This window comes from Oncorhynchus nerka, linkage group LG26, assembly GCF_034236695.1.
Source record: "Oncorhynchus nerka isolate Pitt River linkage group LG26, Oner_Uvic_2.0, whole genome shotgun sequence".
Classification (NCBI taxonomy): Eukaryota; Metazoa; Chordata; class Actinopteri; order Salmoniformes; family Salmonidae; genus Oncorhynchus; species Oncorhynchus nerka.
In genome coordinates, this window is record NC_088421.1 from 2,930,945 (window position 1) to 2,958,201 (window position 27,257).

At 43.7% G+C, this 27,257-nt stretch overlaps 1 protein-coding gene across 1 annotated transcript; it reads left to right on the plus strand.

The window, feature by feature from the left end:
* Positions 1 to 19: 19 nt before the first annotated feature.
* LOC115110000 (uncharacterized) lies at positions 20 to 14,686 on the plus strand. Its single transcript, XM_029635303.2, has 12 exons — positions 20 to 320; positions 7,784 to 7,895; positions 8,173 to 8,266; positions 8,456 to 8,510; positions 9,668 to 9,808; positions 10,040 to 10,200; positions 12,194 to 12,292; positions 12,457 to 12,602; positions 12,778 to 12,949; positions 13,085 to 13,197; positions 13,308 to 13,392; positions 13,497 to 14,686. The coding sequence occupies exons 1-12, from the start codon at positions 203 to 205 to the stop codon at positions 13,551 to 13,553; spliced, it is 1,353 nt and encodes a 450-aa protein (XP_029491163.1). The 5' UTR covers positions 20 to 202; the 3' UTR covers positions 13,554 to 14,686.
* Positions 14,687 to 27,257: the final 12,571 nt, after the last annotated feature.

Sequence of the window (27,257 nt, forward strand, 5' to 3'; positions counted from 1 at the left end):
CGAAAGGCTTTGCGTATTCTAGTTGACTACGTGGCTCCTACGTTCCTTTACTACCGACCGGGGTAATTTAAACTTAGAATGAGTAAGAAGAGGGGCATTTTTTTTAGATCAATCTGAAATTTAAAGAGTAGCTAGTTAATACTTTTATAGTTTAAAGCAACATTTGTTATTTTCATTGATACGTTTGGATTAACGTTTTGCAATGTCTGGGAAAATCAAGAGCCGAATCGCGGCAAATGCCGACTCCTTGTCTGGAAGTGTGTCTTGCGATGAGCGCATTTTACGAGACTGTCATCAATTGTACATCGATGCCGACAGTGGTGAGTTAGCTAGCTAATGTCTCATCAAATGAAGATTTAATGAAGATATCAACCAATTTCAGCAGACATTTGCTGTCGGAATGTCATTCAGCCTGTATGTTTAGCTAGCTATATTTGGTATGACTCATTGATTCTGACTAACGCGTTAGCTAGTAGCTAGCTAGCATTACGTTGAAAGGGAAGAGGGATTCATAGTTGTACAACTGAATGCCTTCAACTGAAATGTGTCACCCATTTAACCCAACCCATCTGAATCAGAAAGGTGCGGGGGCTGCATTAATCGAGATCCACGTCATCGGCGCCCGGGGAACAGTGGGCTAACTGCCTTGCTCAGCGGCAGAACGACAGATTTGTACTTTGTCAGCTATATAGTGTTGAAATGTTTGTTATAAAATGCATTTTACAAAGACAAATCAGACGTTGGGACTATAAGGGTCCATCTTCACAAAGCATAGTTCTGAGCAGGGCTGGCTCCAGACATAAGCAACATAACCGGTGGCTATAGGCAGGGTTTCCCCAAAGCTAAACCCTGGTTTAGCCCTGGCCCCCAAATATGTTATTGTGTTCATTGTTTTTAATCTGGGTTCAGCCATGAGGTTCTATCTGGCACAGAATGTTAAAAGTACATGTGTTTAATGGATTCATTAAATCACATCAAATATATTAATTCGTGTTCATCACACATTTTGTTAAAGCGATAGTTCTCTAAAATGACAAATACACTATATCCTATGGACAAGAGACAATTTATGCTTGATAAGAAAGCGGTGTGGATGGTGTGACGTAATTGCATAGCCTCCAGAGGCCAAATTGAGCTCCGTACCACATCGCTGTGCACCTCTCAAATTGGTTTACTATGTGGAGGGCTCTGTATAGCTCTGCATTGACATGAACCAAAACGTGCGCTCATAGTGGCCGGGGACTTTAATGCAGGGAAACTTAAATCTGTTTTACCTCATTTCTACCAGCATGTTAAATGTGCAACCAGAGGGAAAAAAACTCTAGACCACCTTTACTCCACACACACAGACACGTACAAAGTTCTCCCTCCATCTGACCATAACTCTATTCTCCTGCTTTACAAACAAAAGCAGGAAGTAACAGTGACTCTCTCTGAGACGAGAGACGAAGATGCTTAGCTACAAGACTGCATTTCAAGCGCAGACTGGAATATGTTCTGGGATTCTTCAGTTGGCATTGAGGAGTACACCACATCATTCACTGATTTCATCAGTGCATCAACGATGTCGTACTCCCTGTTCACCCATGACTGCATTGCCAAGCATGACTCCAACACAATCATTAAGTTTGCTGACGACACAACAGTGGTCACCGACAACGATGAGACAGCCTATAGGGAGGAGGTCAGAGACCTGGCCGTGTGGTGCCAGGATAACCTCTCCTTCATCTTGATCAAGACAAAGGAGATGATTGTGGACTACAGGAAAAGGAGGATCGAGCACGCCCCCATTCTCATCGACGGGGCTGTAGTGGAGCAGGTTGAGAGCTTCAAGTTCCTTGGTGTCCACATCCAGCAAACTATCATGGTCCGAACACACCAAGACAGTGGTGACGAGGACACAACAACGCCTATTTTCCCTCGGGAGACTGAAAATATTTGGCATGGGTCCTCAGATTCCCGAACAGCTCATCAAATGGCTACCCTGACTATTTCCCACCCAAATTTTTACTCTGCTGCTACTCTGTTTTATTATCCATGCATACAAGGGATGCAACGGTACACAGTATGTTGTCAAATGGTTCGGTACGCCCCCCCCCACGGTTCAATACGCACGTGAACCGTGGAATTTCGATATTCCTGTCATTTTCCTATCATTTCCAAAACATGCTTATTGCGCTGCAGACGCACGTTGTACATTCAGATCCACAGAACCAGACGTGCAGCTTGTGAACAGGCCCGGCAGGCAACTGCTTGGGGCACCAGGCCGTTAGGGTTCTCCTGAGGGCTGAACAACTTAACTCCATGGCAATGTCTCAATGTGGCAACCACAGTAAGCGCAACCCCTTCCCCCCCTTAAACAACCAATGGACGATTTGCAATGACATGGGAAACTAAAAACAAATATTCTCTCAGCTACAACATGACAATGTTGAGCGCTCGTGAGACAAAGAGAAGCAAATTTGAAGAGGCACCGCCGTCTTTCAAATCCGCTGTGTGGGAACATTTTGGATTCAGCGTTCAATACGATGACGAGGGTAAAGAAGACCGTAAACAAACAAAATACATTCTTGCAAGCATTGCTTTGCCACTGTCGGCTACTCGAGTGGAAACACTTCTAACGTGATGTGTCGTTTACGTCGCCCTCACCTGGCCGTATCCCTTGCAGGTGGAGCTGGAGCAAGGAGAGTCCACTCGTTAGCGAAAACACAACAGTCTCACTGGTGCCTTCCAATAACAATTTGTGACAAAATTCAGAAAAACATAAAGAAGTAACGAAAGCAGTGGGAGTTTTCATAGCCAAAGATTTGCAGCCCTATACGGTGGTTAGTGACTTGGGATTTCGTCACCTGATGAGAGAAGTTGAACCACGTTACAATGTCCCGCACACATTTCAGCGGCGAAGTCATTCCCAAACTCTATGAAACATCACAGAGAGAAACTGAAAATAAATTGATACCGACACCCTATCTAGCTCTCTCCACTGATAGTTGGACCTCCAGAACAACTCCAAGCTACCGCACTGTGAAGGTTCTGGATTGGGAAATGGATTGGGAAACGAAGAGCTACGTTTTGCAAACTCGTCCCCTGTATGAGAGTCATACAAGCGCACTTTTCTTAAATATAAAGATATTAGTGTGTGTGTGTGTGTGTGTGTGTGTGTGTGTGTGTATATATAGCAGCCTCTAATGTGTTAGTGATGGCTGTTTAACAGTCTGATGGCCTTGAGATTGAAAAACAGCTTCTGTCTCTCGTTCCCAGCTTTGATGCACCTGTACTGACTTTGCCTTCTGGATGGTAGTGGGGTGAACAGGCAGTGGCTCAGGTGGTTGTTGTCCTTGATGATCTTTTTGGCCTGCCTGTGACATCGGGTGGTGTAGGTGTCCTGGAGGGCAGGTAGTTTGCCCCCGGTTATGCGTCCCCCCTCTGGAGAGCCCTGTGTTTGCGGGCGGTGCAGTTGCCGTACCAGGCGATGATACAGTCCGACAGGATGCTCTCAATTGTGCATCTGTAAAAGATTGTAAACATTTTAGGTGCCAAGCCAAATTTCTTCAGCCTCCAGAGGTTGAAGAGGCACTGTTGCGCCTTCACCACACTGTCTGTGTGAGTGGACCATTTTAGTTTGTCAGTGATGTGTATGCCAAGGAACTTAAAGCTTTCCACCTTCTCCACTGTGGTCCTGTCGATGTGGACAGGGGGGTGCTCCCTCTGCTGTTTCCTGAAGTCCACGATCATCTCCTTTGTTTTGTTGACATTGAGTGGGAGGTTATATTCCTGGCACAACACTCCCAGATCCCTCATCTCTTTCCTGTAGGCCGTCTCTTCATTGTTGGTAATCAAACCTATTACTGTTGTGTCGTCTGCAAACTTGATGATTTGAGTTGGAGGCGTGCGTGGCGACGCAGTCATGGGTGAACAGGGAGTACAAGAGGGGGCTGAGTACGCAACATGGTGGGGCCCCAGTGTTGAGGATCAGCGAAGTGGAGGTGTTGTTTCCTACCTTCACCACCTGGGGCTGCCCCTGTGCAACTGGGGTTCAGACCCAGGGCTTCAATCTTAATGATGAGCTTGGAGGGCACTATGGTGTTGAATGCTGAGCTGTTGTCAATGAACAGCATTCTTACAGGTATTCCTCTTGTCCAGGTGGGAAAAGAGAAGTGTGATGGCGAATGCATCGTCTGTGGATCTATTGGGGCGGTAAGCAAATTGGAGTGGGTCTAGGGTGACTGGTAAGGTAGAGGTGATATGATCCTTGACTAGACTCTCAAAGCACCTCATGATGACAGAACTGATTGTAGTCAGCCTTAATTCTGGCACAGGATACAGAATAGCTGACATTGCAATTTTCCAGAATTTATTTTATTTTGCCACTTTTAAAAAAAAAAAAAAAATCACCCCCCCCTCTGACCTCCATTGTTTGTCACCCTAATTCTGTCCATCCTACCGAGATAAAAAAAACTCCAGTAATGTTTGTAGTGGGCAGTAATATTTCATATTTGAATATGTAGTATATTATAAACTCAGCAAAAAATGAAACATCCCTTTTTCAGGACCCTGTCTTTCAAAGGTAATTCGTAAAAAAACAAATCACTTCACAGATCTTCATTGTAAAGGGTTTAAACACTGCTTCCCATGCTTGTTCAATGAACCATAAACAATTAATGAACATGCACCTGTGGAACGGTCGTTAAGACACTAACAGCTTACAGATGGTAGGCAATTAAGGTCACTGTTATGAAAACGTAGGACACTAAAGAGGCCTTTCTACTGACTACTGAAAAACACCAAAAGGAAGATGCCCAGAGTCTCTGCTCATCTGTGTGAATGTGCCTTAGGCATGCTGCAAGGAGGCATGAGGACAGCAGATGTGGCCAGGGCAATAAATTGCAATCTCTGTACTGTGAGACGCCTAAGGCAGCACTACAGGGAGACAGGATGGACAGCTGGTCATCCTCACAGTGGCAGACCACGTGTAACAACACCTGCACAGAATCGGTACATCTGAACATCACACCTTTGGGACAGGTACAGGATGGCAACAATAACTGCTCGAGTTACACCAGGAACCCACAATCCCTCCATCAGTGCTCAGACTGTCCGCAATAGGCTGAGAGAGGTTGGACTGAGGGCTTGTAGGCCTGTTGTAAGGCAGGTCCTCACCAGACATCACCGGCAACAACGTCGCCTACGGGCACAAACCCACCGTCGCTGGACCAGACAGGACTGGCAAAAAGTGCTCTTCACTGACGAGTCACGGTTTTGTCTCACCAGGGGGTGATTGTCGGATTTGCGTTTATCGTCGAAGGAATGAGCGTTACACTGAGGCCTGTATTCTGGAGCTGGATCGAGGTGGAGGGTCTGTCATGACCTGGGGCGGTGTGTCACAGCATCATCGGACTGAGCTTGTTGTCATTGCAGGCAATCTCAACGCTGAGCATTACAGGGTAGACCTCCTCCCTCATGTGGTACCCTTCCTGCAGGCTCATCCTGATATGACCCTCCAGCATGACAATGTCACCACGCACAGAATGAGCAGTATGGCTGATTTCCTGCAAGACAGGAATGTCAGTGTTCTGCCATGGCCAGCGAAGAGCCCGGATCTCAATCCCATTGAGCAGGTCTGGGACCTGTTGGATCGGAGGGTGAGGGCTAGGGCCACTCCCCCCAGAAATGTCCGGGAACTTGGAGGGTAACATTCTCACAGCAAGAACGGGCAAATCTGGTGCAGTCCATGAGGAGGAGACTCACTGCAGTACTTAATGCAGCTGGTGGCCAGACCAGATACTGACTGTTACTTTTTATCTTGCCCCCTCCCCCCCCCTTTTGTTCAGGGACACATTATTCAATTTCTGTTTAGTTACATGTCTGTGTAACTTGTTCAGTTTATGTCTGTTGTTTAATCTTATGTTCATACAAATATTTACACGTTAAGTTTTCTTGAAATAAACACAGTTGACAGTGAGAGGACGTTTTTATTTTTTGCTGAGTTTATATACCTCACATGCGACACGTAATAAGACTAAGCAAGTATCCCATTAAATGATCTTTATCTGGCCCCATAGTATACATAGGAATATGCATGGAGACTTGAGTAACAGTAATGGGCAATGAAGAATAGAATTCTAAATACAAGTGTATTTAATTACTTTGTAAAATGAATGGATTCACGTACAAGGCCTAAAGCTTAAGTTACAAGGAATTAACAAGAATTACAAGGCATTCTTTTTAATCATGGGCATTAATATGGAGTTTGTCCCCACCTTTTGCCGCTATAACAGCCTACGCTCTTCTGGGAAGGCTTTCCACTAGATGATTGAACAATCATGTGGGGGCTTGCTTCCATTCAGCCACGAGCATTAGTGAGGTCGGGCACTGATGTTGGGCGATTAGGCCTGGCTCGCGGTTGACCTTCCTATTCAAGATGTAATATTTCCCTTCACTGGAACTAAGGGGCCTGAACCATGAAAATCAGCCCCAGACCATTAATCCACCAAACTTTACAGTTGGTACTATGCATTCAGGCAGGTAGCATTCTCCTGGCATCCGCCAAACCCAGATTTGTCTGTCGGACTGCCAGATGGTGAACCGTTATTCATCACTCCAGAGAACGCTTTTCCACTGCTCCAATGACGGTGAGCTTTACACCACTCCAGCCGACTCTTGGCATTGCGTATGGGGATCTTAGGCTTGTGTACGGCTGCTCGGCCATGGAAACCCATTTCATGATGCTCCCAACTAACAATTATTGGGCTGATGTTGCTTCCAGAGGCAGTTTAGAACTCTGTAGTGAGTGTTGCAACCGAGGACAGACAGATTTTTACTCGCTACGCACTTCAGCACTCCGCGGCCCGTCCTGTCGCTTCTGTGGCCTACCACTTTGCGGCTGAGCCGTTGTTGCTCCTAGATGTTTCCACTTCACAATAACAGCACTTACAATTGACCGGGGCAGTTCTAGCAGAGGCAGACATTTGATTAATTGACTTGTAGGATAGGATGCCATGTTGAAAGTCACTGAGCTCTTCAGTAAGGTCATTCTACTGCCAAGAGGGTGTCCACATACTTTTGTGTATATAGAATATCAGAGCTAGATGGTGTTACCTTTTGCTTCTCAGAGGTATGAAAATGGGGGTTGGCAAGACCAACACAGACAATACTGAATTCCTAAGACAAAACAGAGGACATTCTTGTGCACAGTTGATAAGAGGAGTCACTTTGCCCTACACTTTTGAACGGATTATGATCGAGAAATTAGATTTGGAACATTTTGATTTCAGAGGATTAAATACAGAATTAACAAATGATTTTACCCGTTGGTCATTGGTCATTGGTCATTTTTTTTGTGGGGGGGAACCTTGGTTGCTTATAGATGAATGGTATGTAGCTACCCATTGATTCATGAAGAATATAACGTATAAATGCCTGAGCTTAGTTCAACAGTCGAACCCCATCAGAACCCTTGCATCCAGAGCGTAATCTATGGATTTGAAGTGGTTGTATTTGACTGAAACCGTGGCGGGGAGGACACTGTTAATATTTCAGTTAAGGATTGCCGCTTTAACGTAACTACCAGTAGGAGTTGTTAGCAATAGTTAGTGGTAGCTAGATTAGCTGGCTAGCTATAGCTTAGTGGCTAATACTAGTAAACTAACAGTTGATCAACCGGCATTATACGAAACTCGTCACGTCAACGAGCAAGATTTTTAAAGCTAGTATTTATATCACAGCTAGCTAGCCCATGTTGGCTAAGTGTCCTGATCACATCCCATTCATGTCTCCATTCTAGGGCTGGTAGCAGTGGCCCAGTCCGTTGGTGTGACCCTGCTGGCTCCCAGGAAAAAGATCACGGTCATGTTGATGGGCAACCACTCTGCCGGCAAGAGCTCCTTCATCAACTGGTAATGTTCATTCAGATCGAGGTTTACCATTGACAGCCACAGGAAGAGTGGAGAGAAGGATGCACTTTGAGAAGTGTTCCATCAGAGACTGGGACTTTTCCCTACACTGATGCTACTGTCCCCTATGCTTCCCTTTGCTTCAAAGTCATTGTAATTATGTCCCGTGGTCCATTTGTTAATGTGTGTGTGTGTGTGTGTGTATGGACATACACCTCGTATAACGTGAATACCAGAGAGGGTGCTTGTTAAAATGTCTGCTGTAAACTTTCTGTCTCAGGTATGTGGAGGAACACATCCAGCGCACAGGAGTGGCCATTGAGACGCAAGGCTTCAGCTTTGTCACAAGTGGCCGCAAGAGAGAGTCTCTGACTGTGAGTACAGCTGGTACAGTTCGGAGTGAATTTCCTCTTCAACTTCAGTTTGTTCCTCAATTCATGCACTTTCGTTGAGGTACTTTGAGGGGTTTGACTTTTTAACTGAGTAAGTGCTCACACAGTGTATGGTGGATGTATTTTTCTCGCAGAATGTCAACTTTGGCTTGGTTTCTTGGTGTATTTTAGGGAAATGCCACGCTGCACCTTTACCCACACTTCAAACCTCTACACGAGCTCAAAGGTGAGATTTCAGAGTTGATTCAACCTCATTCGTCCGCGTCAAAGTAGGACTCCGGAACCCCCTGTAATACAGTGGCAAGAAAAAGTATGTGAGCCCTCTGGAATTATCTGGATTTCTGCATTAATTGGTCATAAAATTGGATTTGATCTTCATCTAAGTCACAACAACAGACAAACAGTTGCTTAAACTATTGAATACAGCATTGCCTGATGTGAACCTTGCCTCGAACAAAAGAGATCTCAGAAGACGGAAGATTAAGAATTGTTGACTTGCATAAAGCTGGAACGGGTTACAAAAGTATCTCTAAAAGCCTTGATGTTCATCAGTCCACAGTAAGACAAATTGTCTATAAATGGAGATATTTCAGCACTGTTGCTACTCTCCCTAGGAGTGGCCGTCCTGCAAAGATGACTGCAAGAGCACAGTACAGAGCTCAATGAGGTTAAGAAGAATCCTAGAGTGTCAGCTAAAGACTTACAGAAATCTCTGGAAGATGCTAGCATCTCTGTTGACGACTCTACAATACGTAAAACGCTTAAGAGCAGGAGTGGCCCAAACAGAGTCCTGACCTCAACCCGATTGAGACGCTGTGGCATGACCGCGTGAGCGGTTCACACCAGACATCCCAAGAATATTGCTGAACTGAAACCGTTTTGTAAAGAGGAATGGTCCAAAATTCCTTCTGACTGTTGATCAGGTCTGATCCGTAACTACAGAAAACGTTTGGTTGAGGTTATTACTGCCAAAGGAGGGTCAACCAGTTATTAAATCCAAGGGTTCACATACTTCTTCCACCCTGCACTGTCAATGTTTACACGGTGTGTTCAATAAAGACATGAAAACGTGTTATTAGTTTAAGCAAACTGTCTTTGTCCATTGTTGTGACGTAGATGAAGATCAGATCAGATCAGATTTTATTTTATGAAAATGTATGCATAAGTCCAGGTAATTCCATAGGGTTCACATACTGTTTCTCGCCACTGTATATGATGTGATAGTCATGCTGTCATCACCATTGTATTTCTGACAACCCATTCTAAACATTAGTCAGCACTGAGTGAAATGTTTGAAAATACCATTCAAGTAAAGGTCTCTCCCCCTCCCACACACTCACTCTTTCATCACTTTAATTTCTCTTTCTCTCTCTCTGCCTGTAGGTGTGTCTGAGTACCTGGGTACTGAGATCTGCACTTCGAGGCAAAAGCGCTTCAGCCTGGTGACGTTTGTGGACTCTCCTGGCCTGGTGGACGGGGACATGAAGTACCCCTTCGATGTGGACCAGGCCATCATGTGGCTGGGTAGGTCACCACAATAGGGCGCTGTGTGTGTGGTGTAGGGTGTGTAATTCTGTGAAGGTACTGTTGACTTTACAGCATGTTTTCTTATTCATCTCTGTGTTTCATCATGACACACACACACACACACACACACATCTGTGTGTAAAGATGGCTACAGTCTTTCATGTTTCTGCATTTCTCGATCTGGCTAATTGAACAGAACATAACAGGCTCGTCTCTGTCCCATCCCAGGCGAGCTGTGTGACCTCATCCTGGTGTTCTTTGACCCCATGGGCCAGGCGCTGTGCAAACGCACCCTCAACATCGTGGAGAAGCTCAACGAGAAGCACGGCGACCGTCTGCGCTTCTACCTCAGCAAGGCCGACGAGGCCGGGGGAGAGTCGGACAGACAGGTACACGCACACACACACACTCTAGTGGGAAGTTTTAAGATGAATACAGTTCATGTTCAGTTAAGTGCTTAACGCATTATGCTTTTCCTTTTCTGTAATGCACATGATTCTGTTCGGGAAAGGTTTTTTGGTCACTAGACTTGAAGGGTAACTGAAGGGTAACTGAAGGGTAACTGAAGGGTAACTGTCCATAACCTGCTGATAGTATTGGCGCCAGTCTAAAGGTGCCAGTTCCGAGGACACACTGGTTTTCTCTGCTTCCTTGCTGGAGGTTTCATACAAAACTAGAGATAAAAAAATAAAATAACTTTATCAACGACCGCTTTTGTGTCTATTACACCTGGAAATTCCCTATTACACACATTTTATACATATCCACAATATCAATGAGGTTGACAGTTGGCTGGGACGGAGTTGGCCAGCTTTATTTTATAATCCAATCAATCAAGTAAATGTCAGTTGGCTTTTCATAGCCGATCATTCAGAGTATCTCTACCGCTCCTACTGTTTCTAGAGCGTTGAACAGGTAGCACGTCCGGTGAGCAGGTCAGGGTTCCATAGCCGCAGGCAGAACAGTTGAAACTGGAGCAGCAGCACGACCAGGTGGACTGGGGACAGCAAGGTGTCATCATGCCAGGTAGTCCTGAGGCATGGTCCTAGGGCTCAGGTCCTCCTCCTCCGAGAGAGAATTATAGAGAGCATACTTAAATTCACACAGGACACTGGATAAGACTGGAGAAATACTCCAGATATAACAGACTGACCCTAGCCCCCCGACACACAAACTACTGCAGCATAAATACTGGAGGCTGAGACAGGAGGGGTCAGGAGACACTGTGGTCCCGTCCGACTATACCCCCGGACAGGGCCAAACAGGCAGGATATAACCCCACCCACTTTGCCAAAGCACATCCCCCACACCACTAGAGGGATATCTTCAACCACCAACTTACCATCCTGAGACGAGGCCGGGTATAGCCCACAAAGATCTCCGCCACAGCACAACCCAAGGGGGGGCGCCAACCCAGACAGGAAGATCACGTCAGTGACTCAACCCACTCAAGTGACGCACCCCTCCTAGGGACGGCATGGAAGAGCACCAGTATGCCAGTGACTCAGCCCCTGTAATAGGGTTAGAGGCAGAGAATCCCAGTGGAAAGAGGGGAACCGGCCAGGCAGAGACAGCAAGGGCGGTTCGTTGCTCCAGAACCTTTCCGTTCACCTTCACACTCCTGGGCCAGACTACACTCAATCATATGACCCACTGAAGAGATGAGTCTTAGGGCCAAGCACAGGAAATAGCTCTTTCAATAGTTTAGTTGGAAAGGGGATGGAATAGGGTCCAGTTGGAATAGGGTCCAGTATGCAGCTTGAAGGTTGAGGCCATGATTATTTTCATCCATGTGTCGAGATATCGTACTAAAAAACTTGTCTCCCTTGATCTTAGGTCCTGGCAGAGTTGTGCAATCAAATGTTATTAGTCACATGTACTTACTTACGAGCCCCTAACCAACAATGCAGTTAATTAAAAATACGGATAAGAATAAGAAATAAAAGTAACAAGTAGTTAAAGTGCAGCAGTAAAATAACAATAGCAAGACTATACACAGGGGGGTAATGGTACAGAGTCTATGTGGAGACTATACACAGGGGGGTAATGGTACAGAGTCTATGTGGAGACTATACACGGGGGTAATGGTACAGAGTCTATGTGGAGACTATACACAGGGGGGTAATGGTACAGAGTCTATGTGGAGACTATACACAGGGGGGTAATGGTACAGAGTCTATGTGGGAGTAATGGTACAGAGTCTATGTGCGGGGGCACCGGTAAGTTGAGGTCATTTGTACATGTAGGTAGAGTTATTAAAGTGACTATGCATAGATAACAACATCGTAACAGTAGTGTATAAGAGGGGGGGTTGCTGCTTGAAATCTCTGATTTAATTTATGACATCAACTAATCTCCCTGTCATGTTAATGGCTGTTTCAGAGGGTGATGATGCAGATCGTCCAGGAGCTGTGCAAGCGGCCGGGACTCAACAAGTGTGGCTTTGACATGCCTACCATCTATGTCCCCAACCCCAACAAGGTAGCGAACCGCACCGCACCCACCTTTTTGTACACGGCACCTGAAAGTCACTGGATGTGCCAACCTGGGCAATCTTGGGACAATCCTAGCTACACAAATCAAATGTATGTATACTACGTACGTATGTTTTGAACTTCCCTTCCACCTGCTTGTCCCAACCCCAGCCCAGTCGCTGTGTGAACCAGATTGAGGAGGCATGTCGCACCATCGAGAAGACCATCAACCAGACGGTCCAGAACACACTCAACTCACTAGAGAAGGACTGTGAGCTCATCACTAAGGCCATTGCAGATACACTCAGCCACTACAGGTAACACACGCCTGCGTACTTAGTGTGGTTTTTACACCTACACTCATTCTCAACTTGCTGAAAAAACAGTGACTGAGGATATTGTCGATGACACGAGCACACATCACTGATCTTCTCTCCTTTCCAACACAACAATCTCTCTCTCTCTCTCTCTCGGTCTCTTTCTGTCTCTCAGGCAGACCAGTGTAGATAACCGGCGGGCGCGCTGTAAGGGCTGTGTGTTGGCTCTTCTGGGCTTCAGTGTCCCCTTCATGCTGATGGCAGCCCTGGTGCTGGGCAGCCTCTCCAGAGAGCTGCTAGAGATGTCCCTGGGGCATGATGGCATCGAGGCCCTCTCTCTCTACCTGGTCAGTGTATTTGTAAGAGAGAGACAGAGTGAAGGGGTGTGTGGGGGGGTGTTAATCTGACCATGGTCGTGTGTGTGCGACGGAGTGGGGGAAGTTTTTGTGTTTATTTGACTCTTTGCCCTTTGTCCCCAACAGGCTCCTGTAGTGAGAATGTTTGACTCTATGTCTGTGGAGTACCAGCTCTACAGTTGTGGCGGACTCATCTTCCTCTCATTCCTACTCCTCATCCTTGCCCGCTTCTCCTTCAGGTAAGAGCTGAGCACACTCTCAAACGGCGGGATCTTGTTCAACTTCAAGTGCCACCAGTTATCAATGAATTATGCCTTAAGCATCTCTCTCTCTCTCTCTCTCTCTGCAGATCTCGGCCCACTCTCTCTGGCCGACAGAAGAGGCAGCTACAGGAAAAGCTGGATTATGTGCAGGAGGTGGTAAAGACCAAGAAGGTAGTGTGTGTGAGTGTGTGTGTGTGTGTGTGTGTGTGTGTGTGTGTGTGTGTGTGTGTGTGCGCGTGCTTGTCTACTAACAGCGTATCTCTCCCTTCCTGTAGAAGAAGCTCTATGAGGAATACCTTCGCCAGAGTGTGGGTGATCAAGATATGGACTGATAGAAAAAGCAAGGGATGGATCGATGGAAGGAAAGAATGGAGGAAACCACAGAAGTACCACTTAACATTCCCACTGTAGAGGACCAAATGTAATGTTGGGTTTAAACTGTTCATGCTTTACCTTCCTGGCCATGCCTTTATGGTGCATTTATGACAAGTTGGAAACTCGGGGGCTGTTCAATGTTGGTCATCAAAGGCCAAAACACTTCTGGTGTTAATGCTGTCCTTCTAATCAGGGACTGATTCAGACCTGGGACATCAGGTGAGTGAAATGAACCACCAGGTAGAAAACTTGGGTCTCCTCTTTCTACGACGAATTTCCAAGTCGAAAATGTTGGAGTTTCCGACTTGTCTTGAACGCACCAGTTTTACGTGTCTCTCGGGCGCACGCAGGGTGACATGGGAAATGTATCCTTGTCCAAGTGTTGTCAGTCCAATATCTGTTCATTCATGTTATTGTAAACCACAGATCACCTTTAATGTCTGATACAGTAAGCTCTTAGAAACCAACTCCTAACTGTGGTACTCATTCATTTCCCAGTGTTTCACTGCCATGTTACCTGATTGTTGTTTTTCAAATCCTCATGCAAACTGGCATCATGGGACCGGTATTTTTGTATGATAGAATTCTGTGCACTAACTACATTACCAATTGAACAAAGCATTTATATATATTTGTTTCACTGTTTTTTTGGTAGCCACAGCTGTGCCTGTTTGCTCAGACAAACACCTATGATGCAATATAAACCAATAACATTACATGGGACCTGTGTTTTTGTACAAGGTGAACTCAGTAAGCAAATCGGCATCAAATGACTTTTGCAGGGCTGTTTACTTGCTGTTCCTTTTGTTCACATGTAACGGTTCAAGGCTGCACTGCCACACATTTTCTGACCTTGATTATGTCAACTGTTACTAACTGTAAGACTATGTGATGGGAGACTCATGAATAAGCACAACGGCTGCTTTGTACTGATGTGTGACCAAGCAGTTAACAACCGTGATATGACACCGAGAGCCTGTTCTTGTTTAATTTTTTTTTTATATATAACTTTTTTTTCCCTACATTGTTACTGTTTCATTCAAAATTATATAATTAAAATGCACAGTTTGTACAAACCGTTTTCAGTTCAGCAGGTGTCATGAGTTTTTAGAATATCGACCCCATGTTTGGCATCAGCCATGTCAACCTCTATTTCCATATGTGCAGTGAGGAAATTGATGTCACATTTGTTAACCTATTGTGTAGTGTCTCCCCCCCAAATAGGATTTGAGCAGGCAGCGTCACATTTTCAAACCACTTTATGTGGTTAAAAATAGTTTAGGCATTTAATCAACTGGCCTACACCTCAAGGAGCAAGCGAAGCAAAAGGACAGTGGCCAGGAAGAATTCCCTAGAATGAGGAAACCTGGAGGGGAACCAGGCTCCGAGGGGTGCCTAGTTCTCTTCTGTCTGTACCGGGTAGTCCAGGCATACTGCATTTCTGAAGCTCCTCTGAAGAGTTTGGTGAGGGAATGGAACATCCTGACCATGAGAGGGTGTTTGGGGCACTCCTGAGCAGGGGGTGGGTCCTCCTGGATTGTGGAAGTGGATGGAACCTCCCACTCAGCATCTGTGATGAGAACATTGTGGGGATCAGAAATGAACATACATGGGGATGCATCTGTCTTAACTTCTGCTTAAACAAACTGGTAATGTTTATGACATTTCATGTAGCCTACATTTTGTCATGAGGTGAAACCAGGGGCGGACTGGGACCAGATATAGCCCTGGCAATTTCAAGGGATGAAGGCCTCTAGGTCTGCCAATGGCAGGCCTAATAAGACCGTAAATGTAATTCTAATCACAGGTAAGCTCAGTTCTGTCGTGTCAATTTCAGAAACCATTCACTCAGTTGAGTTCGCATTGAGTCATACACTTATGTGGCCAAAAGTATGTGGACCCCTGATCATCGATCATCTCATTCCAGTTCTCACAGTTGTGCTGACGTTGCTTCTAGAGGCCGTTTGGAACTCGGTAGTGAGTGTTGCAACCGAGTACAGACGATCTTTACACGCCGCGTGCTTCAGCACTGCGGTCCTGTTCTGTGAGCTTGTGTGGCCTACCGCTTCAAGTGGAAGTTTCCACTTCACAATAACAGCACTTACAGTTGACTGGGGCAGCTCTAGCAGGGCAGAAATTTCTCCACGCCACCTTTTCTTTTTCTCTACATTATGACACTACGAGATTACTCAGAATAGTTATTTGGAAGACACAGAAGACTGAACAAATCATAGTTTGATAGAGGACTCTAGATCAGGGCTCTCCAACCCTGTAGGTTTTCAATCCAACCCCAGTTGTAACTAACTTGATTCAGTTTATCAACCAGCTAATTATTAGAATCGGGTACGCTAGATTAGGGTTGGAGTGAAAACCTACAGGATGGTAGCGCTCTAGGAACAAGGTAGGAGAGCCCTGCTCTGGATGGAGAAAACCTATTTTGGCATGGACATTGCCGTTGAGCGCTTCCACCATTTTGAAAGTAGTCAATTGGGCGGGAGTCAGGACTTTATGGGTTAAGGAACGATCACATGATAGTCCCGCACTTCCCTATGGGAAAAATATAATTCTGATCATAAACTACTCTTAAGACCCAATAGGGGACATAGAGATCATTTTGACCATAGTCCAGCAGCTATGTGAAGATTTATTGGACTTTGTAATAGAGCCACCAAATATCACACAGCTAGGGCATCTCTAAATAAAGTAGTTTTGGCAATAGTGCAATCACAGATGTTGTCCTTTACCCCCCTGGGTGGTCATTTCCAATATGGCCGCTGACAAATTGGCTAAGAAACCCAAGAGAAGTAATTCCAGGGGTACTCTGCTCCATTCTGAGAGCACACAGACAGAGACAGTGCCAAAGTTAAAATATTTATTAAGGACTTATGGTTGGACTTGGTTGGATTTGTGTGTGGCTCTGCAGCAAAGGAAAGACATAAGCTGGTTGCATAATAATAAAATGTAATGGTGATAAGGATTAATCTATTAAACCAATATATCTCAAACGAGGAAATTACATCTTAATGTTATGACTGAACTGAAATATACATGGAAATGGGACCCAAATGTACTCTTAACTTGTTCGTACACAACTGGAAAGAAACTGATGCCTTGACAGGATTTAAATTATTTATTTTTTATCTTTATTTAACAAATTTAACAAATTCTTATTTTCAATGACGGCCTAGGAACAGTGGGTTTACTGCCTTGTTTAGAACGACAGATTTTTACCTTGTCAGCTCAGGGATTTGATCTTGCAACCTTTCGGGTTACTAGTCCAACTGGGGTGGCAGGTTAGCCTAGTGGTTAGAGCATTGGACTAGTATACGGAAGGTTGCAAGTTCAAATCCCCGAGCTGACAACGTACAAATCTGTCGTTCTGCCCCTGAACAGGCAGTTAACCCACTGTTCCTAGGCCGTCATTGAAAATAAGAATTGTTCTTAACTGACTTGCCTAGTAAAATAAAGGTAAAAAAAATAACCACTAGGCTACTTCATTCAAAACAACCACTAGGCAACCTCATTCAAACTAACCACTAGGCTACCTCGTTCAAACTAACCACTAGGCTACCTCATTCAAACTAACCACTAGGCTACCTCGTTCAAACTAACCACTAGGCTACCTCGTTCAAACTAACCACTAGGCTACCTCATTCAAATTTAAGATTTGAATGAGCCTATCAGGGCAGTCCTGATAATTAGTGAAGGCTTTGTGGCATTGAGAGAGGGTCAACAGGTGACATCAACTTAGTTGATCAAGTTCATCTCAGTAGTATGTTGCTTTTGTACAACCGCCAACCAGATGCATGGGGCCGTATCGGACACGACTCACATTGCCATAGCTCCATAAATAGTTGGCATATACATCCCAATGATGGAATGAAAAGTTTAAGTGGGTCTGGAAAACACAATAAAATGGCCCAAACATGCCATATAAATGTATCTGTACTTTTTTAATGTAGAAAAGTGTTGAAAACATGTGCCAACATACTGTTTTTTTGTTAGTGTATTTATGGATAGTTCCAATAGTTTTTGTGCAAAATGTTATGGGTGTTCCCTGAAGTCTACTGATTGCAATGATATATTATATGATATTCTGTTTTGTGTCCATTTTAAATGTGACAGGAAAACTGCCCAGTACATGTCACTTTAGGTAAAATCCTATAGGAATGCATTCCAGTCCAGCAGAGAGACAGGTAACCCATTGTTGATGAGAACTTTCAGGCTTTACACAAAGTGTGTAAACTGCCATTTCAGATTTAATAACCTATTATACTCTAAAATGACCACCAACCAGCTACATTGGTTTTAATTGGGCGGGATTCACATGGACATACTGTACCTCCATAAATAATTGGTACATACAGCCCAATAATGTTTGAGGTGGTGTGGAGAACACAATAAGCCCAAGTATGCCTTTATGCAGAAATGTGGTGGAAATGTCCCCTAAAATTTGTTCTGTAAATTTGAATCGGCACTAACTTCATTAGTAAGTGGCATATTAAGCCTAATGATATGATTTAAAATTCAAATGTTCAAGGTAGCGTGGACAATATAATCAAATGGATCACGTATGTTTTTTAAAGAAGTTTTAGAAAATATGACCAAAAATGTGCCCGAAATGCTGTCCAAATCACAGATATTTTGCTCCTATTGATATCAGAATAGTGTGTGATATCTGTTGATTAAAATGTCCCAAAACAGTGCTTGCATAATAAGTAATGGTAGTCTTACTATCATGTCCCATACATCCCATTCAAATAGGCAGAGTTCTATTGGAATGGCTTCATGTCCATGGTTCCATTTTCAGTACAGGGAAGTCAGTACAGGAAAAGATTTCTTGAAATGGACAAAATAATGAATATCATATTTTATATCATTGCAATTAGTAAACTTGAGGGAACACCCATTTGACAGTTTTAAGTGTTTAAATGTAAAATACTGAAAAAGAGGATGGAAGTATGTTCAAGAATCTGTACATTTTGTAATTTATTTAAAACTTTACCACCACTTTTCTACAAAAATATATTTAATGGGTACTTACCATACTTGGGTCATTTTATTGTGTTCTCCAGACCCCCTCAAACATTTTAAGCTATTCTTGGGCTGTATGTACCAAAAATTCAACCCCCATAGAGTTACATTATTAATCAAATGGCCACCCGGGCTATTTACATTGACCCCTCCGCTTTGTTTTTACACTGCTGCTACTCGCTGTTTATTATCTTTGCACAGTCACTTTACCACCTAACAACATGTACAAATTACCTCGACTAACCTGTACCCCCGCATATTGATTCAGTACCAGTACCCACTGTATATAGCCTCATTATTGTTATTTTATTATGTTACTTTTTATTACATTTTTTACTTTAGTTTATTTAGCAAATCATTTCTTAACACTATTTCTTGAACTGCATTGCTGGACTTGTAAGTAAGCATTTCACGGTAAGGTCTAAACCTGTTGTATTCGGCACATGTGACAAATAACATTTGTCACAAGAAGGCTCAAGGTCATTTGCCACAGATAAAATGTCAAATCACGTTACATCTACAGTAGCTTTGATTGGACTGATCATGTCAACATCATACTTTCAAAATCTTAGCTAGCAAGCTAAACAAGCAGTCATCGTCATGAATCACATCGACAATCTACTGGCAAATCTTTTTCAATTGACCATTGAAGATTAACATTACACAACAAGTTGGAAATTGCAAATTCAACAATGAGTGGTTTGGAAGGAATCAGTGGCTAACTGCAAGCATTGCAAGGCAATCACTAGCCTGGTATTCAGTGGAGAGGGTGTGTGGTCCAAGTCTGGGTTTAAGGGTCTCTTTTCCAAGCTTTAAAGCATAAACATTCACACGCCATGGGCCAGAAAAGGTTGAATACATTGGCCATGCTGACAATGCACCGTGTCTTCTGCCATGTTCAAAACAACTGGAAACCCGGAGTTGGGAAATCTCAGACTTCAGTGAGTTCAAGACAACTGGGAACTCAGAAAAAACGAGCTCTGACTGGGAAATACATTTTAAACGGTCATCCAACTCGGAATTCCAAGTCAGGAACTCCGGCCTCTTTCTAGAGCTCAGAACGGAATATTACTGACACCATGATTCAACCTTGTTTTTTTTCCATTTTCCACAGTTGTCTTGAAGGCCCCCATAAATCCAGAGAATGACCAGACTTGGTGACAATGTTTGATGACAAAATTTGCCCACAAGGACCGCTGTTCCACCGTCCTGTTCAAGTGAGCACAGCACAACAAGGTGAGTCCAAAAATGTATTGTATGCTGCTGCATAAATTATGCAATATGCCAGGGAGATATGTCAACTGTAGCTAAGAAAGTAATACTATGTGTATGTTGTGTAGTAAGCTGTTAGTAGCCCATGTGCCTCACCCTAATAATTTGGTCCATTTCCCCTCATAACTTAGCCTACTGTTCTGACTTGGTGGTGCACATGTAGCCTGTAGCGTGTTTTAGAGAAATGTAATCATCAAATATTGTAAGAACTTTCATTGTCTATTTATATGCCCCCTTCATTTATCCTACGGTCCTGACTTGGTGTACAGTGAGAAAACTATAAGAACGGCCCGGTGTTCTGAATTCTGTCGCTGTAGCCTACATTTCAAAAGTGCTGAAAAATGGTTATATTGACTACATCCATCCTAGCTCACTCATTAATGTCTTAATGGAAATTACGGATTGCTTCTTATCTGCTTGTCGTCCCCTTACGCCATAGTTTGTACATCTCAAATGTCAGTAGAAAGCACATTTGTTTAAGCAAGTCAGCCATATCAGCTATGTTTTTTAAAAGGCAGTAAATAAGGCTGAATGAACTGTTTCGCTGCCAGACCAGGCTCCACTGATGTGGAGGTGTAGCAGTGGTAAGGATTCACTCCATGGTGCTGAAAGGAAAGCTATGCTGTTGGGACAGCTTCATATAGGCTCTAACAGTTTGTGGGCACCATTTGTCACCGTTATAGTGCAATTAATGTATTGTTTAGTGTTGTGTAGTGGCTTTGCTGATATGCATCTAAAAAAAAAATTGTGAGTTTGCCCCACCTAGATTTACATGCTAAAATCCTATCTATTTCTATGATGAAACACACCGATATGTAGTTATACCCAGGGGCGTCATTTATATTGAATTGTGCTTTATCATGCTATATACCATAAAATACATAAAAGTTTTTAAAATTGTTTTGACCAAGAAGTGACAGGTTCATTGGCACGAAATCTCGCTGCGCTCTATCAGCGCCATGGACAGCTCGGTACACACTAAAGCGTGATTTTGATTTCAAAAACAACCAGCTAGTGGCACAGCGGTCTAAGGGACTGCATATCAGCACTTGAGGTGTCACGACAGACACCCTGGTTCGATTCCAGGCTGTATCACAACTGGCTGGAATTGGGAGTCCCACAGGGTGGCGCACAGGGTTTGGCTGGTGTAGGCTGTCATTGTGAAGAACAGTTTTTTCTCAACTGACTTGCCTAGTTAAATTAAATATTGTTTCAGTCTTACCTTTTCAAAAGAGTTGCAGCTTCCTTGATGCTCTGTGGAACTTCCTGAGTAATCGATCATTCCATTCTCCGCTAAATATTCTTGTAAGATCCCCCTCAAATGCCATTTGAATTAGTTCAGCTTTCCTCAGGAGTACCATGCTTCTTCTTTGCTGACTGAACACGTTTGTCAAAGTGGAAAATTAGTTTTTGCATGTAGCTGTGGACACCCAAAAGTCAATCCATGTTTCAATGCAGTAAGCATGATCGGCATAGCGGAGAGAGGCCCAGAGAGTCGTTGAAGGATATCAAGTGGGGTCCATTTGTCCTCATTGGAGCCAGAGTGGGCAATTTCAGTCTGCAAAAACTGGCGAACAACACTAAACTCAGCTTCAACCAAATCTGTTTTTATTAGCTCCAGCAGTGGTTTACATTTTTCACATTTAGAAAGTCATGGCTCCCTGGGTCAAGGGGCACACAGGGCCTCCAACAATTGGCTGTTGCGGTCGCTGAATCTTTTAGACATTTCATGACAGCATCCAACGTGCTGAAGAACAGTCTTTTTCACTGTGAGAGACTTATTACGTATTACCTGATTTATTTAATATTCATGGTTAACAATTCATATTTAACTAATAGTAAGACATTTCTGTCCTGCTAATGCTGTGTTTTTATGGTCTCCACTCTCGTTCCATGCAGCTAATCTGGGCGTATGGTCACTAGAGGTGGCTTGAGCTGACAAATGATTTAAAGACTGCATTACATAGACAAGAATGTGTTTTTACTAGAGATAGCTTAGGAGTAGAACAATCCCTCATTGTCTCTAAATCATCCTGGCATCTGGGGAATTAAGCTAGGGTGGGGTTAAGACAACCACCCCGTGCAGATAACGACCGGATGAACCCAGAGTGCCTTATGATGCCCCTTTGTCTGCATGGGAGGGCTGGAACAGCCATGACTAAGCATTGCTAGTGTCAGCTTTATAAAGAACTCTGCATTTCGGTAAAGGTTAGACTCTCTGCCCAACACTCAAGGGTGTTGGGTTGACCAGCCTCATTATTGCAATAATTAATCGATATTGAATAAAGATGATTGTTTGAAAAAATTAAAACGCCTCTCTCACTTGATTAGAATATTCCACGACAGCACTCAATAGCATTCCTCGAGCTAGAATACCCAGCTTGGGTGAAAGCCTTTTCTGCGTTAGCATTGGACCCAACACAGAACTTTCGATATAGGAAACAAAATGCAGCATATGCAGTAACCGAGTATTCCAGCCACTCTTTTTCTATGAACCAGTTGCTATTAAATGAATGTTTTTTGGACCTAAAAACCTGCAGCTAGGGTAGGATTCTAGGCTAACTTGGGCTGGCTCCTCTGCTCCAAGATAATCAGGAACAGTCAGAGGTGGAGGCGGCTGTGGGGCTATCATCCTGGAGACGCTTGTGGAAGGGTGGATAGCCTCTGCACACGGAGCTAGCTGGAGTCAAACCTAACCGCCCAGTGGCTTTCCATTGCCACCCTACACACACCGCAGCACACCCTGTGCATTGTGCTGACACAACACAGCCGAGATACAGATTTCTTTTGGGACGTATATAGGGACGTAAAACTAAAACCGAGGGTTTGAACTGAGGGGGCTTGTCTCCCTTTAGTCCCTTTGTCGAGCCGTGCCCGGTTATTTATGGTTGGCATTCAGATGCAGCTTGGACCTTTCACCTGTAAAACGAGGATAATTATCATTCATGATTGACAGTGATGATGGCCTATTTTGAAATGAGGTAGGCCTAATTTTGTGTTTGAGAGTATTAAAAACACAAACATTGATTCAAATCTATGCGTGTAGGCATAGGTACACGTTGAATTTCTGATAGGCTATGGTTGACTTAAGTGATAATGCCCGAGAAGCCAGTGTTTGGAGGATATATTTGCACGGGTGTTGCTAACCGTGCCAATATATGCTCCAAAGACCGGCTTCGAGGGCATTACCACTTTTAAAGAATGGGTTACCAACATATTCAAACAATGACTGGCATATTTTCATAGAAAATGTTATTTTGATTAATTTATTCATACTATTTCATCCTTCCACATGATATAGTCTCGACAGAAATCTAGGGTTGCTACCCAAGCCAGCTGGTCGTTCGTTCGAAATGTTCCATTGCCATACTGGCTAACAACGTTCTTATCCCTTGCTAGCTAGCCAGCTACGGCTAACTTACGGTCACGTCAAACAGTACTGCATTTTCATTTGTTTATGCTGTTTTCCCGAGGAGGTGTGGTATATGGCCAATACACCACGGCTAAGGGCTGTCCTTATTGCAGGAGGCAACACGGAGTGCCTGCATACAGCCCTTAGCCGTGGTATACTGGGCATATACTGTACCACATACCCCAGAGGTGCCTTATTGCTATTATAAACTGGTTACCAACATAATTAGAGCAGTAAAACAAATGTTTTTGTCAAACCCGTATATGGTCTGATATACCACGGCTGTCAGCCAATCAGCATTCAGGGCTCGAACCACCCAGTTTATAATGAGAATTACACAATGGCTGGGTCAAATCCTGAATGCTGATTGGTTAAAAACTCATTCCAGTTACCACCGGCTAAATCTATGACATTAAAATGCCTATTTACTCTGTTCCATCTGACTTTAAAAAAAATAATGTTCACATGTAAACTATTGGAGCTAGCCATGAAAACATTTACCAAAAAACAAATTTGATATGCGATTTCACCACTTTTCTACTAAAGTCTTAAAGGATACATACAGTGCCTTGCGAAAGTATTCGGCCCCCTTGAACTTTGCGACCTATTGCCACATTTCAGGCTTCAAACATAAAGATATAAAACTGTATTTTTTTGTGAAGAATCAACAACAAGCGGGACACAATCATGAAGTGGAACGACATTTATTGGATATTTCAAACTTTTTTAACAAATCAAAAACTGAAAAATTGGGCGTGCAAAATTATTCAGCCCCCTTAAGTTAATACTTTGTAGCGCCACCTTTTGCTGCGATTACAGCTGTAAGTTGCTTGGGGTATGTCTCAATCAGTTTTGCACATTGAGAGACTGAAATTTTTTCCCATTCCTCCTTGCAAAACAGCTCGAGCTCAGTGAGGTTGGATGGAGAGCATTTGTGAACAGCAGTTTTCAGTTCTTTCCACAGATTCTCGATTGGATTCAGGTCTGGACTTTGACTTGGCCATTCTAACACCTGGATATGTTTATTTTTGAACCATTCCATTGTAGATTTTGCTTTATGTTTTGGATCATTGTCTTGTTGGAAGACAAATCTCCGTCCCAGTCTCAGGTCTTTTGCAGACTCCATCAGGTTTTCTTCCAGAATGGTCCTGTATTTGGCTCCATCCATCTTCCCATCAATTTTAACCATCTTCCCTGTCCCTGCTGAAGAAAAGCAGGCCCAAACCATGATGCTGCCACCACCATGTTTGACAGTGGGGATACGGTGTGTTCAGGGTGATGAGCTGTGTTGCTTTTACGCCAAACATAACGTTTTGCATTGTTGCCAAAAAGTTCAATTTTGGTTTCATCTGACCAGAGCACCTTCTTCCACATGTTTGGTGTGTCTCCCAGGTGGCTTGAGGCAAACTTTAAGCAACACTTTTTATGGATATCTTTAAGAAATTGCTTTCTTCTTGCCACTCTTCCATAAAGGCCAGATTTGTGCAATATACGACTGATTGTTGTCCTATGGACAGAGTCTCCCACCTCAGCTGTAGATCTCTGCAGTTCATCCAGAGTGATCATCCAGAGTGATCATGGGCCTCTTGGCTGCATCTCTGATCAGTCTTCTCCTTGTATGAGCTGAAAGTTTAGAGGGACGGCCAGGTCTTGGTAGATTTGCAGTGGTCTGATACTCCTTCCATTTCAATATTATCGCTTGCACAGTGCTCCTTGGGATGTTTAAAGCTTGGGAAATCTTTTTGTATCCAAATCCGGCTTTAAACTTCTTCACAAGAGTATCTCGGACCTGCCTGGTGTGTTCCTTGTTCTTCATGATGCTCTCTGCGCTTTTAACGGACCGCTGAGACTATCACAGTGCAGGTGCATTTATACGGAGACTTGATTACACACAGGTGGATTGTATTTATCATCATTAGTCATTTAGGTCAACATTGGATCATTCAGAGATCCTCACTGAACTTCTGGAGAGAGTTTGCTGCACTGAAAGTAAAGGGGCTGAATACATTTGCACGCCCAATTTTTCAGTTTTTGATTTGTTAAAAAAGTTTGAAATATCCAATAAATGTCGTTCCACTTCATGATTGTGTCCCACTTGTTGTTGATTCTTCACAAAAACATACAGTTTTATATCTTTATGTTTGAAGCCTGAAATGTGGCAAAAGGTCGCAAAGTTCAAGGGGGCCGAATACTTTCGTAAGGCACTGTATTTGGTTCTTATCCACTGGACCATGTCGGGTACATGTGCTTCAACAAGGACGTGGTGCTAAAGAACATATCGATATCCACAGGACTTTCCATTCACTGTCAAAAAAACAAACAAAAACTTAGACTGTCATCTAAAATTGGCCACTCAATTTGCTGCATGCTACCTGGGCTGTTTGAGAGAGGATGGAAACTTTTTGGACCCAATGTCGACTAATACTGCACTGCAGCGAATTGTGGCAGTTATATTCTAGATTTTCTGTGAAGAGACATGCATACAATTATGTTGGGTGTGTAGGCATAATAACCTTTCAAGGTTTACCAAAACAAACATTTAGCCACAAGGGGGTGGCCAAACTCTATTGTTGTTTATACCTACTCAATCCTCTTAGATCTCCTGCTAGTGTTGGTTCAATTTGGAATTAGTCGATTTGGGATAACAACAAATGTGAATTTCCATATTCTCTCTCTCTCTCTCTCTCTCTCTCTCTTCTCTCTCTCTCTCACTCACTCACTCCCCCCTCCCCTACCCCGTACCTCCCTCCCTTCGCAGCAATTAAACGACAGGCCACACTTCAAACATACATAAACACATGGCACGATTATAAATAGCTTATATAAATACCTTATGCAAAGTGTTGGAAACAAATCTCTTTATATACCCCCCCCCCCTGACGAGAGATTGGCCGAAGGCTGTGTCGGGTTTCACATATCAAATTGTTTGTTAACCTAAATCGGTCTCTTAATAGGGAGTGTTAAAAGAGCGTCTGAAGCAGGGGTATCACCATCCAATGTCAGATTATAACGAGAGGGGAAGTCATTATATGGCATTATCACTTGGTTCATTTGTTTGACTTTGAGAAAAAACACCTATCAGAGCCTCTTTGAGCAGCAGATTTGTTTGGACTTGGACTGACTGTTGACGATATATAGAGTATCACGCCAATATCTAGGCTACATTTGGAGTGCTTAGAAGACCTCTTTCTGCGTGCATTGTTGTGAGGCATTGTGTTAACATTTAGGGTTGCGATTGTGCTTTTGTGTGTGCTGTGTTTGTATTCCTAGATGTTTTTATTATAGTACACTACATGACCAAAAGTATGTGGACAGCTGCTCGTCACAACACCTCATTCCAAAATCATGGGCATTAATATGGAGTTGGTCCCACCTTTGCTGCTATAACAGCCTCCACTCTTTTGGTAAGGATTTCCACTAATGTGAACATTGCTGCAGGGACTGGCTTCCATTCAGCCACAAGAGCATTCGTGAGGTCGTGCACTGATGTTGGGCGATTAGGCCTGGCTCGAAATCAGTTTTCCAATTCATCCCAAAGGTGTTTGATGGGGTTAAGGTCAGGGCTCTGTGCAGGCCCGTCAAGTTCTTCCACACTGATCTCGAAAAACCATTTCTTTATGGACCTCGCTTTGTGCACGGGGGCATTGTCATGCTGAAACAGGAAAGGGCCTTCCCCAAACTGTTGTTCCAAAGTTGGAATCACAGAATCGTCTAAAAGGTCATTGTATGCTTGTAGCGGTAAGATTTCCCTTCACTAGAATTAAGGGGCCTAGCCCCGAACCATGAAAAATAGCCTCAGACCATTATTCCTCATTTACCAAACTGTACAATTGGAACTATGCATTGGGGTAGGTAGCGTTCTCCTGGCATCCGCCAAACCCAGATTCGTCCGTTGGACTGCCAGATGGTGAAGTGTGATTCATCATTTCAGAGAACGAGTTTC

Bases quoted from the DNA above. Each gene is read 5' to 3' on its own strand.
- LOC115110000 (XM_029635303.2), top strand. From the start codon at position 203: ATGTCTGGGAAAATCAAGAGCCGAATCGCGGCAAATGCCGACTCCTTG. The intron at 321-7,783 runs GTGAGTTAGCTA...TCTCCATTCTAG, and splicing joins GTACATCGATGCCGACAGTG to GGCTGGTAGCAGTGGCCCAG. The intron at 12,950-13,084 runs GTCAGTGTATTT...TGTCCCCAACAG, and splicing joins AGGCCCTCTCTCTCTACCTG to GCTCCTGTAGTGAGAATGTT.